Source organism: Apodemus sylvaticus, chromosome 1 (genome assembly GCF_947179515.1).
Source record: "Apodemus sylvaticus chromosome 1, mApoSyl1.1, whole genome shotgun sequence".
NCBI lineage: Eukaryota > Metazoa > Chordata > Mammalia > Rodentia > Muridae > Apodemus > Apodemus sylvaticus.
In genome coordinates, this window is record NC_067472.1 from 204,738,380 (window position 1) to 204,748,933 (window position 10,554).

At 39.4% G+C, this 10,554-nt stretch overlaps 1 protein-coding gene across 1 annotated transcript in view; it reads left to right on the forward strand.

Annotated features, from left to right (window-relative positions):
• LOC127672289 (STAM-binding protein-like) overlaps window positions 1-1,097 on the forward strand; it is a 72,614-nt gene extending 71,517 nt beyond the window's left edge. Inside the window, exon 6 of the mRNA XM_052167428.1 lies at window positions 1,041-1,097. Coding sequence (XP_052023388.1) covers window positions 1,041-1,097 — 57 coding nt within the window. The remainder of the gene's footprint in view (window positions 1-1,040) is intronic.
• The last annotated feature ends 9,457 nt before the right edge of the window (window positions 1,098-10,554 follow it).

Sequence of the window (10,554 nt, forward strand, 5' to 3'; positions counted from 1 at the left end):
TCAGTACCTTTAGTGCTGAGAAGAGTTTGTCAGATGTCCTAGATCTGGAGTCAGGTGATTGTGCAGTGCCTGCTTCCGTATAAGATCAGTGGATTCTGTTGCACATTTTATCATCTCCCTTGTTCCCAGTTGAGTACTCTCATGGATCAAAAGCAGAGAACATTTTTCAGTCAGATGGGAGGAAGAAGATCCAAACAGATGTGTTCTAAACTGCATAGCTCTGTCTTGTAATATAACAATGTTAAGTATTGCAAAGTTGAAAGAGATTGCATGATTATAAAAAAAATGCCTAGAAATCTAATCCCAAGGTTCCAAGTTGCAACAACACTTTCTATTTCTGGCCAATGTAAAACATACTGACAAAGCCAGCAGCAGGACAGCTATAGCAAGTGAATCATGAGTTTAAAGCTATCTGACACTATGTCGCCAAACTGAGTCATACTGATTACTCCTCATGTTTTTGTATGCCATATTTAAGCATCCCTCAAAGACTATTAGATAACTTTTATCATCTGATTTATACAATGACTCCAATAATACACTAGACTTACTGATCCTTTTAATAAGGCAATATTTTGCAAGTGACTCTGAAAAATATGTGCCAAGATATATGGTGACACACTGACTCTGATCATGCGGAGAACTAGGGAGGAGTACTGGGTCCCAGCCCCTTTCCCATAGCTGCCACCAACAAGATAATCTCACCTCTAAGATGACAATTATTGCTCTACAGTTAGCTTTTTACATTAGAGGATTGGGACAGGGCTATGCAGTGAGATTGCTTGTGTTTTAAACTCTAGGCTCTCTATTCAGTTCCCAGCATTTCCACTTCTGGAATCTGCTAAGTGCTGCTTTCCTATAATACAGTACTGGAGAGCAGGTGTCAGGAGTTTAACACCAAGATTGGTCTGTGCTCTCTAGGATATATAGTGTAGACTAGATCACATGAGACTTTCCTTTGCTATAATATAAAAAGTATAAGTTGTTTCAAAATTGGAGCTTACCACGACTTATCCACGTTTCCTTTTCTCCAATTGCAGGACTGCAGTCATGTCACCACCCGGAACATCATGGTGACTGTCACAGATTTGAGATGAGTCAAATCCCAAACACCTTCAGTTGTGAGTGTGTGTGTGTGTGTGTGTGTGTGTGTGTGTGTGTGTGTATGCATGAGTACTTGTACACATGTATGTCTCTCTCTCTGAGTGTTTTATACATATGAATGTGTTATATGTATGTATGTAGGGTGGTATACATATCTGTTATGTTCAATATGTTATACATGTTGCTTCTATCTCTTGAATGTTTAATCTACATCATGTATGTGTACCAGTCTGGATGGTTATACTTGGTGGCCAAAAGAAAACCTATCTTTTCTATATGAGGTTTATTTAAAGTTAGGAGAGTGTATTAGGAGTTCATAACAATTAGAAATTGATTTTGTTATAAAACATATTTATTAAGAGGTTAAGACAATATTTTTGGCCATGAACCATGAGCATACATTGTATATAAGGATTCAGTACACCCAAAACTGGTCTGCATCATCTGTCACAGGGTAGATGTGGGACAGATTATAATTCCAAGACTCACTAACCAACTGCAGAGGGGAATCATCTCAAAGGTCCCAGACATCAGCCTACATTTTTCATCTACTCAGAATGTTGCTCTGAGAGAAATGGATTAATGAAGACAAAAAAGAATTTTCTGACTCAATAAAAACTTCATTGCTTTTGGATTGACTTTAATCTGAAATGAGTCGACCATCGGTATTGAGTTTCTAGTACAAACGGCATGATATGATGTCTCCCTACATGAGATTATTATAGTCTGGTACTGCAACATCATGGAAAACCGAAAAAGATGTATTTTCCAGAAAATATCCTAGGGATGTGTGTTTCTGCTAGGCTCCCTGAAGAACCTTTGATGATGCTGTGTCAGGCTTACACCATTAAAGTGCTGACTTTGTACTGTGATGTTCACTGCATATTGAATCTTCAGTTCATCACAGATGTGAAAAGAACTTTGGTACCAAAGTGACCACCTCTCAAACCCTGGAAGACAAGAGAAGATGACTACAGCCCTGTGGAATTTGTCACATTTATAGAACATAAATAAGATGAGGAAGACTTTCTCCACTCCTCATACACCATGTCACCTGCTCCAGTTTGTCCAGTCCTACAACCAAGTTGTCCTGATGGATATACTACTGACTGAAAAATCTTGCCACAAAACACAAGACAATACACCAGGGAAATCTGTCTGACCTACACAGAGTAATGTGCTCGCCTGAACATGGTTCCTACAGCATGTGACTTCCCTGAATTCTTAATGACCTAATCAATGAGACTAGTACTTGCATTCACCTCACACAAAGATACTGTCCTCAACAAGAGATGGCAGGACAAACTCACTGCTGGTGGCATACTGGCAGAAAGAAGCTCACTATGACCTGTGGGTGGTCAACTATTCTACTCAATGCTCCTGACTTTGGTCCTGTTCAGAAGTGAAGCTAATCACAACACATTGATGTTTCCCTCATATTGCACAGAATCCAATTTAAAAAGAAAAATCTCTCCAACTATCATGTCTCCTTTAAATGTACATTTATTTTCTCTCTGTGTCTCTTTCTCTGTCTCTCTCTCTCTCTCTCTTTCTCTCTCACTCTCTCTCTCTGTGTGTGTGTGTGTATGTGTGTGTGTGTGTGTGTGTGTGTTTCTGTATATGTGTTTATTGTTTTGCTTCTAGAGGACATATGCTAGAGGTTCTCTCGAGTTCAGGAGCACTTGAAGGCATCAGGTATTTTCTACTACTATGTTAGATTCCATGATCAAACTCTGCTTGTCAGGCATGGTGCTAAGGTCCTTGTCCCTGGAAGCCAAGGGACATGTAACATTTAAAAACAAAAACAAAAACAAAAAACATAAAACCTGCTGTGTTCAATCAGGTGTGTTGCATGTCTTCCCTGTGGTGTCCCATGGATGCTGGAAAAATTCTTCTCTCTATACCCCTAAAGAAAAATGACTCCTCATACCCAAAACACTTGATATTATTAGCTGTTCTTATAAAGCTGGACTAGGAGCTTCTTTAATATGTATGATAGCATGCTGTAAGGGCTTCACTTTTTAAAGGTATAGTGCAAGTAAACACAGTTGCTGGGTTTTTATGAGTGCAATGGCTTATCCTGTCCAGAACAGACGTTTTCAAAGCGCTTCTCCTATTTTCCACCTTTTATACTGTTTCTAGGTCATGTTATACCATGGCCTCTGAGTAGTTAGATCTGGTGTGTATTTGTGTGATTTAAATGTCTCATTTGGGGTCAAACACTTAACATTTGCTCTCAGCAACTCGAGGTAATTAAGGAAATAGGTATACGTCTAAATAATAATATTAATAATAATAGTAGTAGTAATGATAGTAATGATAAGGATAATTAGAGTAGTACAAATACAAGTAATAATAATAAAAAACCAATGAGAGTAAATTAGTCTATACCTTAACACATCACCCTGCAAAAGTTGTTTCTCTGACCTTTGGGAAAAGTAGCACTAATCTATGAACATGGACACATTGAGGAAGCAGTTTGAAAGTATGTCCAAAAAGACAGCAGTATGTCTTTTCATGATCTGTTATGTACCAGAGTGTGGGTTTAGGACCAGGTTAAAGATCTAGGTATGGATTTCATCTTGTCTAATGGCCAAAATTTTAACCAGACCGTTTTGGTTACTGTTATAGCAAGACTGTCATGATTGAATCTGTAGGCATACCCTACCAAGCACGTTAGAATAATAGCAGATAAAATCCACTAGTAGTCAGAACATGACTTCTCTCCCATGTATAGCACCACACTTCACAGAGAATGCAAGGCAGCAGTCAGATGTCTGCCAGACTCAGTTCATTTCTCTATGGACCAAAACTGAACTGTGGTTTCTTCAACAGTAGGTTCTTACCATCTACTTCTGGTATGTAACCAAGAGAAATAGTACTAGCTTATATTATTTATGTAGCTTCAGGCTTCACTGAATAAAAGTACAAGGTGGGTTTCTCACTCCTGGGACTGAATTTTTTGATCACAATCATCAGTTGCTGAAACAAGCTGCAAGTGTTCACTGCAGAGGGTCCTCCCTTTAACTTAAGATTCATGGTCTCCAGCTTGGATATTGAAGCCTGTGGACAGGGTGATTCCTATTGGATCCTTAAGAGCAGCCAGGGTCTCACTAACCATTGCTATCTGAGAATACTGAACTCTCAATTATTTCCACAAGTCCGCACTCAGCAAATGCATCATATAAGGATGCCACACTGATAACTGTTACATCACTACAGCACGAGGTTGTCTTACCACTGGTCCCTTTGCATGTCTGTGCCTAGATGAGGACAAAAAGTGAATCTCTAAGTGTCCTTTTTGCAATACTTACATTCCATTCCACATCTGTCCCAGACACACACTTTTTCTTCACTTCTCCTATTAGATCCTTCCCTATTATTCTCACCTCTCCTTGCTTGTTGGTCTAAATGAAGACACAGTTTAGGTCTTTCCATATCACAGCTGGCCCTGTACACATAGACACAACCCAATCCCCAGACCGACTTGCTGCTAGCCAGTGCAGAGTTGTAAGTGAGGTGGTACTAGAAGTACAGGACTAGGCTGAGGGGCCAGGTCATCACTTGTAAACGTTCCTAGATCAAAACATGAGGAGGACACAAAGCATTCTGATCTCCAATGCTCTACAGAGTACAAATTAATTTATGGACAGTGCATGAGGATCCAGACATGGCTCATTCCAAAAAAACTCATTCAATATGGATCCTATTTGATCTCATCTCCCATATGTTTGCTCATAAGTTCTCTACTCAATTCCTAATTTTCTTGGGTAACCTTGGCTCTAGTAATGAATTCATATACCTACATATAGACCAAAAATTCACATGCACAAAGTCTTCTGAGAAACAAAATAAATAGAAATCCTTAAACATAGAACTCTATAAGCATTTACCTGCTCAAGAGCCTGCCTGGATTTCCTCAGTCTTGATGCATGTACCTGGATGTCGGGTGGGGGATCAGGCAGAGAACCCATGGGGAAGTAGAGAGTGTGGAGTTCTAGGGGAAGCTTAAAGTCCCCGAAAAACCCAAGACAGCAAGAGAAGGAGAACATGGAGCATTTTAACCAGTTGGGTAAGGACTTCCTACTCATCCATTAGCTCTCCTTAATTTGAACCAGAGAAAGAATAATAGTATTTATGTTGTAGACTCTGAATGTGTTTTCTGGGGAGACCTTGTGGCTACAAGTTGAAGACCTGTTGGAGATATTGGAAGATAGGAAATCTTGCCAATTTTCCTATTGTTTAATCAGGTAAGTCACCCAGAAGACATCTCAAGTCCTGCTTCTTGGGATAGAGACAGAAATATACCAAGATATCTAGGTAGTTTGGTTTACATAGTTAGACCTGATCGAAAGTAAAGGCAATTCTAGAGAGGAGAAGAGGAATGTGTTGATATTTTGGTGATTCTCCATCAACAAGCAAAGAACCTCTCAGGTGATTTCATTAACACACTTAAAGAGCAGTTTATCCTCCTTGCTGCTGACATTTTCCTGTTAGCATAGTAAGAGGCATTTGTAGTCTATGAGATGTCAGGTACAGTGACATTTCTGAATGACAATCATGCATTTTTTGAGGTAGAATTTCCATATAAGGCAGGCTAGCCATATGATTTTCTTGCCTCAGCTTCAGTGAGGTTTGAGTGACAGTGATGTTGATGTTCTATTTAGACCTGAGTTACTAATATAGCATGCTCAAGTTCTGGAGAACCAAACCTCACAAATCATCAATATAGGAACCAGAGGCTAAAAGATACTTCACAGTTAGGCAAAGGGACAGGTGACCATAAAGAAATACTCATTGCTCACAAGCTGTGTTGCCATGTCTCTTAGACAACTTACCTTTAATTGGTCAAGAGAGATTCCGAGGGAGCAGAGGGATGAAGTTCTCCACAGACTGACTGGAGCCAACTGAGGAGACAGAGATTCTAAGCTGAATGAAGTAAGTGGCATGCCTGTTGCTTTCTGTTGAATGCCTCCCCCCTCTCTGCCTTGTGAGAGCACTATGCATCTACCTCCATCTGTGACACTGCTATCTTGATAGATGTAAAAGGCTGAAAGATTGGCAACCACACTGGTCATACAGTTTGCATTCCAGGACCATTAGCTATTTTATCCAGAGATATCTGAAAGAGAACATGATTAAACAGTGGTTGATGGAAGTCCAGGAAAAGGAGGAAGCAGTGGATGCCACAGTTATCATGAACTAACATACAAGTCTGGTTTCATGGTGACTCAGGGCAGTTTCTCAAGTGTACAGTAGAGTAAATGGCTATACAATTGTAAACAACCATTCTGCAGTATGTGTGTCTACATGTGCCTCTCTGTCATGGGAGGTTTCTCCAATTGTGTGTGATACATGAGTATGTACAGAGATGAGGGTCTCCATGAGTGAGAGATTATGCTTGTAGATGTGAGCATTCATACATGTGTACTTAGTTCTGTGTGGGCCTTCTCTGCCTCTATGCATACAGCACAAGCAATAAATCAAAGACTTTGTTCTCAGGGTCTCTATTGTTGCCCTGAGAGCCTGTTACCAAGGCTCAAAGGGTATGTGAGCAAGAGAGAAATGTGAGAAGGCTGGGCTACACTTGTTAGGCAGGAAGGTCAATTGTGTTTGGAAGAGGGATGGAAGCTTCTCTGGATTCCTCTGTGTAGGAAACCATGAGATTGTCCATCAGTTTAATTATCCATACACCCAAGAAGCTGCATCACATACTGTTTTGCAGGTGTGTATTGTTGTGAGCATAGGTGAAAACAGGGCTTTTCACAGAGCAGCTTACAGCATAAATAAAACATAGATTTCTGTTTAGGTCAAAGCTGTAGGCATTTTGATGGGAGAGCTCATTTCAACTTACTTCAAGTTGTACAACAATCTACCTACCCATTTGGTTCTCACTGTTTACAGCTCTGTTCCCTATCTTCTGCTTCCATCAGTATTTTTTCATACTCCTGCATCTGCTTTTGTCCCCTCTGTCTGTCTCCTGCCCTGGTCAACCCCAGTAGTTTTGACCTTTCTATTGGCTGTCAGATATTTATAATTAGCAATTAGCAGTAAGACAGTGCCAGAATATCTCTTGGATTGCCATCAGGCAATGACATTCATGTTTTGAGCAAAGTCAGCAAACTTTAAATCAGCAAAATTTAAAATCTAAAGCACAGTGATGGTTCAGAAACGACAGTATCAAACTCCTGCCATCACTTAGCTCTTTATCAGTACAGATTTAACAATTGAAAATACAGAGATGCACCTTCATATACAGTAAGGAATGTCACCTGAACAATGGATGGATATGTGCACACAGCATGCAAATGTGAAGGTCACAAGACAATTTCAGATGTTGCTTTATGTTACCTTCTACTTTCACGGTTGTGAGCCAGCTTATGAAGTACTAAAAACTACAGTCGGATCTTCTGAAAGAGTAGTGCATGCTCTTAATCACTAAAGCATCTATCTAACCCTCACCTAAGATACTTCACATTTGTTTGTTTGTGTGTTCGATATTGATCATAAAGGGATAAATGGTTGGAGGTCAGCAGATAATTTCAGGAAGGTGGTTTCTTTTAGATCTGTATATTGAATTTAAGAATGAAACTTAGGTTACCACACAGAAAAGCTCAACAAAGTAAGATTTGGCAAACCAACAGAAGAAAAGAGCTCAAGAAACTGAGACATATTTTTACACATTCAGGAGTCCTATAAAATACTAAACTGAAAGATAGGTTTTGGGAAGACTTTGCACATACCAATACACCCAATGTCTGCTGCCTCACCGTCTATGTGTACAAATAAGTTTTGATCAGTTGACTTAGAAGGCTTTGTTCTCCTTGTGTCTAGTCTATCCTATGGTATGTATATTATTTATTCTTATTTTTCTACTTCAGGATTCCTTGAGCTCTGAGGAGAGGTATTTAATGGAGAAATCTCATATGGAGTTGGGTGCTGCTCTTTCTCTCTTTCTGTCTCTCTGTCTCTGGCTCTTTCTTTCTCTGTCTCTCTCTCTTTCTGCCTCTATCTCTTTTCTCTGTGTGTGTGTGTGTGTGTGTCTGTCTGTCGGACATTCTGTATCTCAGTCCCTCTGCATGCATAATGTCTGATTGTCTATCTTTGCATTTTTTCCCATCAGATGTATGAGAAACCGGGGAAGATCCTTGAGGACATGGGCACAGGGGGAAAGTTCCTGAACATAATATATATTCAATTAATGACTTCACTGTACCTTTTAAAATGGTAAAAAATGTAAAATGTAAAGATATAAATAATGATGCATTTGGAGCTTCTAATATGTGTATATTTACTTTCTTTAAAGAATTGGACACTGAAGGCCTCCGTTCTCTCATTCAGCTAGGGAAAGAAATGCCAATGCTGCCATTACCCTTAGCAAGGCTGGATTTTTATAGACAGATTGATTTTTAGAGCGGCTGTTCAGAACAGACTGCTTCAGGAACACATGTAGTTGCAGGCTGATTTTGAGTGCAAGGGTAATACTATAAGTAGTGACAAACACTTCAGATCCCAGAAATGTCAACAGGCAATGAAAACTTCATACTTGTCTGATTAGAAATGCAGTTGGCCCACACTACTGTCTAATATTTTGTGAATGGATATTGAGAATGGTATTTCATATTGGGATCACAGATAACTTCTGGTTCAAAGTTCAAAGTACTATAATGGTGGGAGAATAGGAGCCTTTCCAAGACTCCTTGTTAGAACATAGGGTAACAAATGGATAAAGACAGCGAATCTAAAATAAGAACTGTGGGAGAGACACAGGACATAAGATGAGTAGAGCATCTGGGAAAGGATCCTTCCACTCGACATCTGCACCCTGGAGCTGGGTGGTTTCATTGCCCTCTGAGCACAGCCTGCCAAGAGAGAGCTGGGATTCCAGCAGTGATGTCACTTCTGGGTCACTTTCCCTCCAATAACAGTGCAGAGAGGGACAAGGAGCTTGTTTCATGGTTGTAGAAAGACAGCAAGAAGCTGCCTTGCATAAGTGAGATCGTGAAATCAACACTTCCAGTGATTCCATCATGGAACTGTAAACCTTCAAAATGTAAGAAAAGCATTTATGTTACAAACCCTATTTAAGTAATGACAATTTATTATATTAATGACATCCACTTTGTCTGAAACTGATGTAGCTGCCCTAGTTCATTTTTGTGTCTTTCACTGTCAACTTGGTACATCCTTCCAGAACCCTTTAGCCTATGTTTCTTATAGACAATGTATTATGAGAACTTTCTTTTTCATAGATCAGGAAAGCTTTATGTTTTTAAAGAATAATGTGACCACATTTAAAATTCCTTGTAATGTAGTTTTAATAAGTACCATTATTTTTATTTCTTACATATTTACCTTGTTCTGTTTTGCATTTGTTTACATTATATTTTGTTTTACTTTTCTTATTTGTGGTGTTAATAGACCAAATTTTATGTAATTTAATCATGTATCCTCAATTAAAATATTAAGTATATTCTAAAAAAACAATAAATACAGACCTATCAGAATTACACCAGACTTCTTACCAGACACAATGAAAGCTAGAACATCCAGGACAGATCTCATTCAGACCCTAAGAGAACACAAATAAAGCCTAGACTACTCTATCCAGCAAAATTCTCAATTACCGTAATGAAGAAATCAAGATATTCCATGACAAAACCAAATTTATACAATATTTTTCCACAAATCCAGCCCTTCAAAGAATAATACATAGAAAACTCCAACAGAATGATGGAAACTACACTAGAAAAAGCAATAATGTAATCTTCCATTAACAGACCAATAAGACGGTAGCCACATAAACATAACTCCACTTTTAACAACAACAATACCAGGAAGCAGCAATCAAAGACTAGAAACAAAGTGTTGAGCAGAGAGGGAAGGAATGACCTTACAGAGATTGCCCCCAAATAGGAATCCATTCCATATACAGTTACCAAACACAGACACTATTGTGCATGACAACAGTGCTAGCTGACAGGAGCCTGATATAGCAGTCTCGTGAGAGGCCTTGCCAGTACCTTACAAATACAGTGGGGGATTCTCTCAACCAACCATTGAACTGAGCAAAGGGTGCCCAATGCAGGAGCTAGAGAAAGGTCCCAAGGAGCTGTAGGGGTTTGCATCCCCATAGGAGGAACAATGATATTAACTGACAAGTACCCTCAGAGCTTTCAGCTATTTAACCACCAACCAAAGAGTACACAAGGAGAGGATGGTCTGGTTGGATATCAATGAGAGGAGAGGCACTTGGACCTGTAATGGATCATTGCCCCAGTGTAGGTGATGTAGTAAGAGTAATGTGAGTGGGTGGGTTAGTGAGCAGGGTGAGGGGGTAGAGAATAGGGCGTTTGGGGAGGTGAAATGTGGAAAGGAGATAACATTTGAAATGTAAATAAAGAAAACACCTAATTAAAAAGGAAATGTGAAAGAGAAACAACCAGTTAT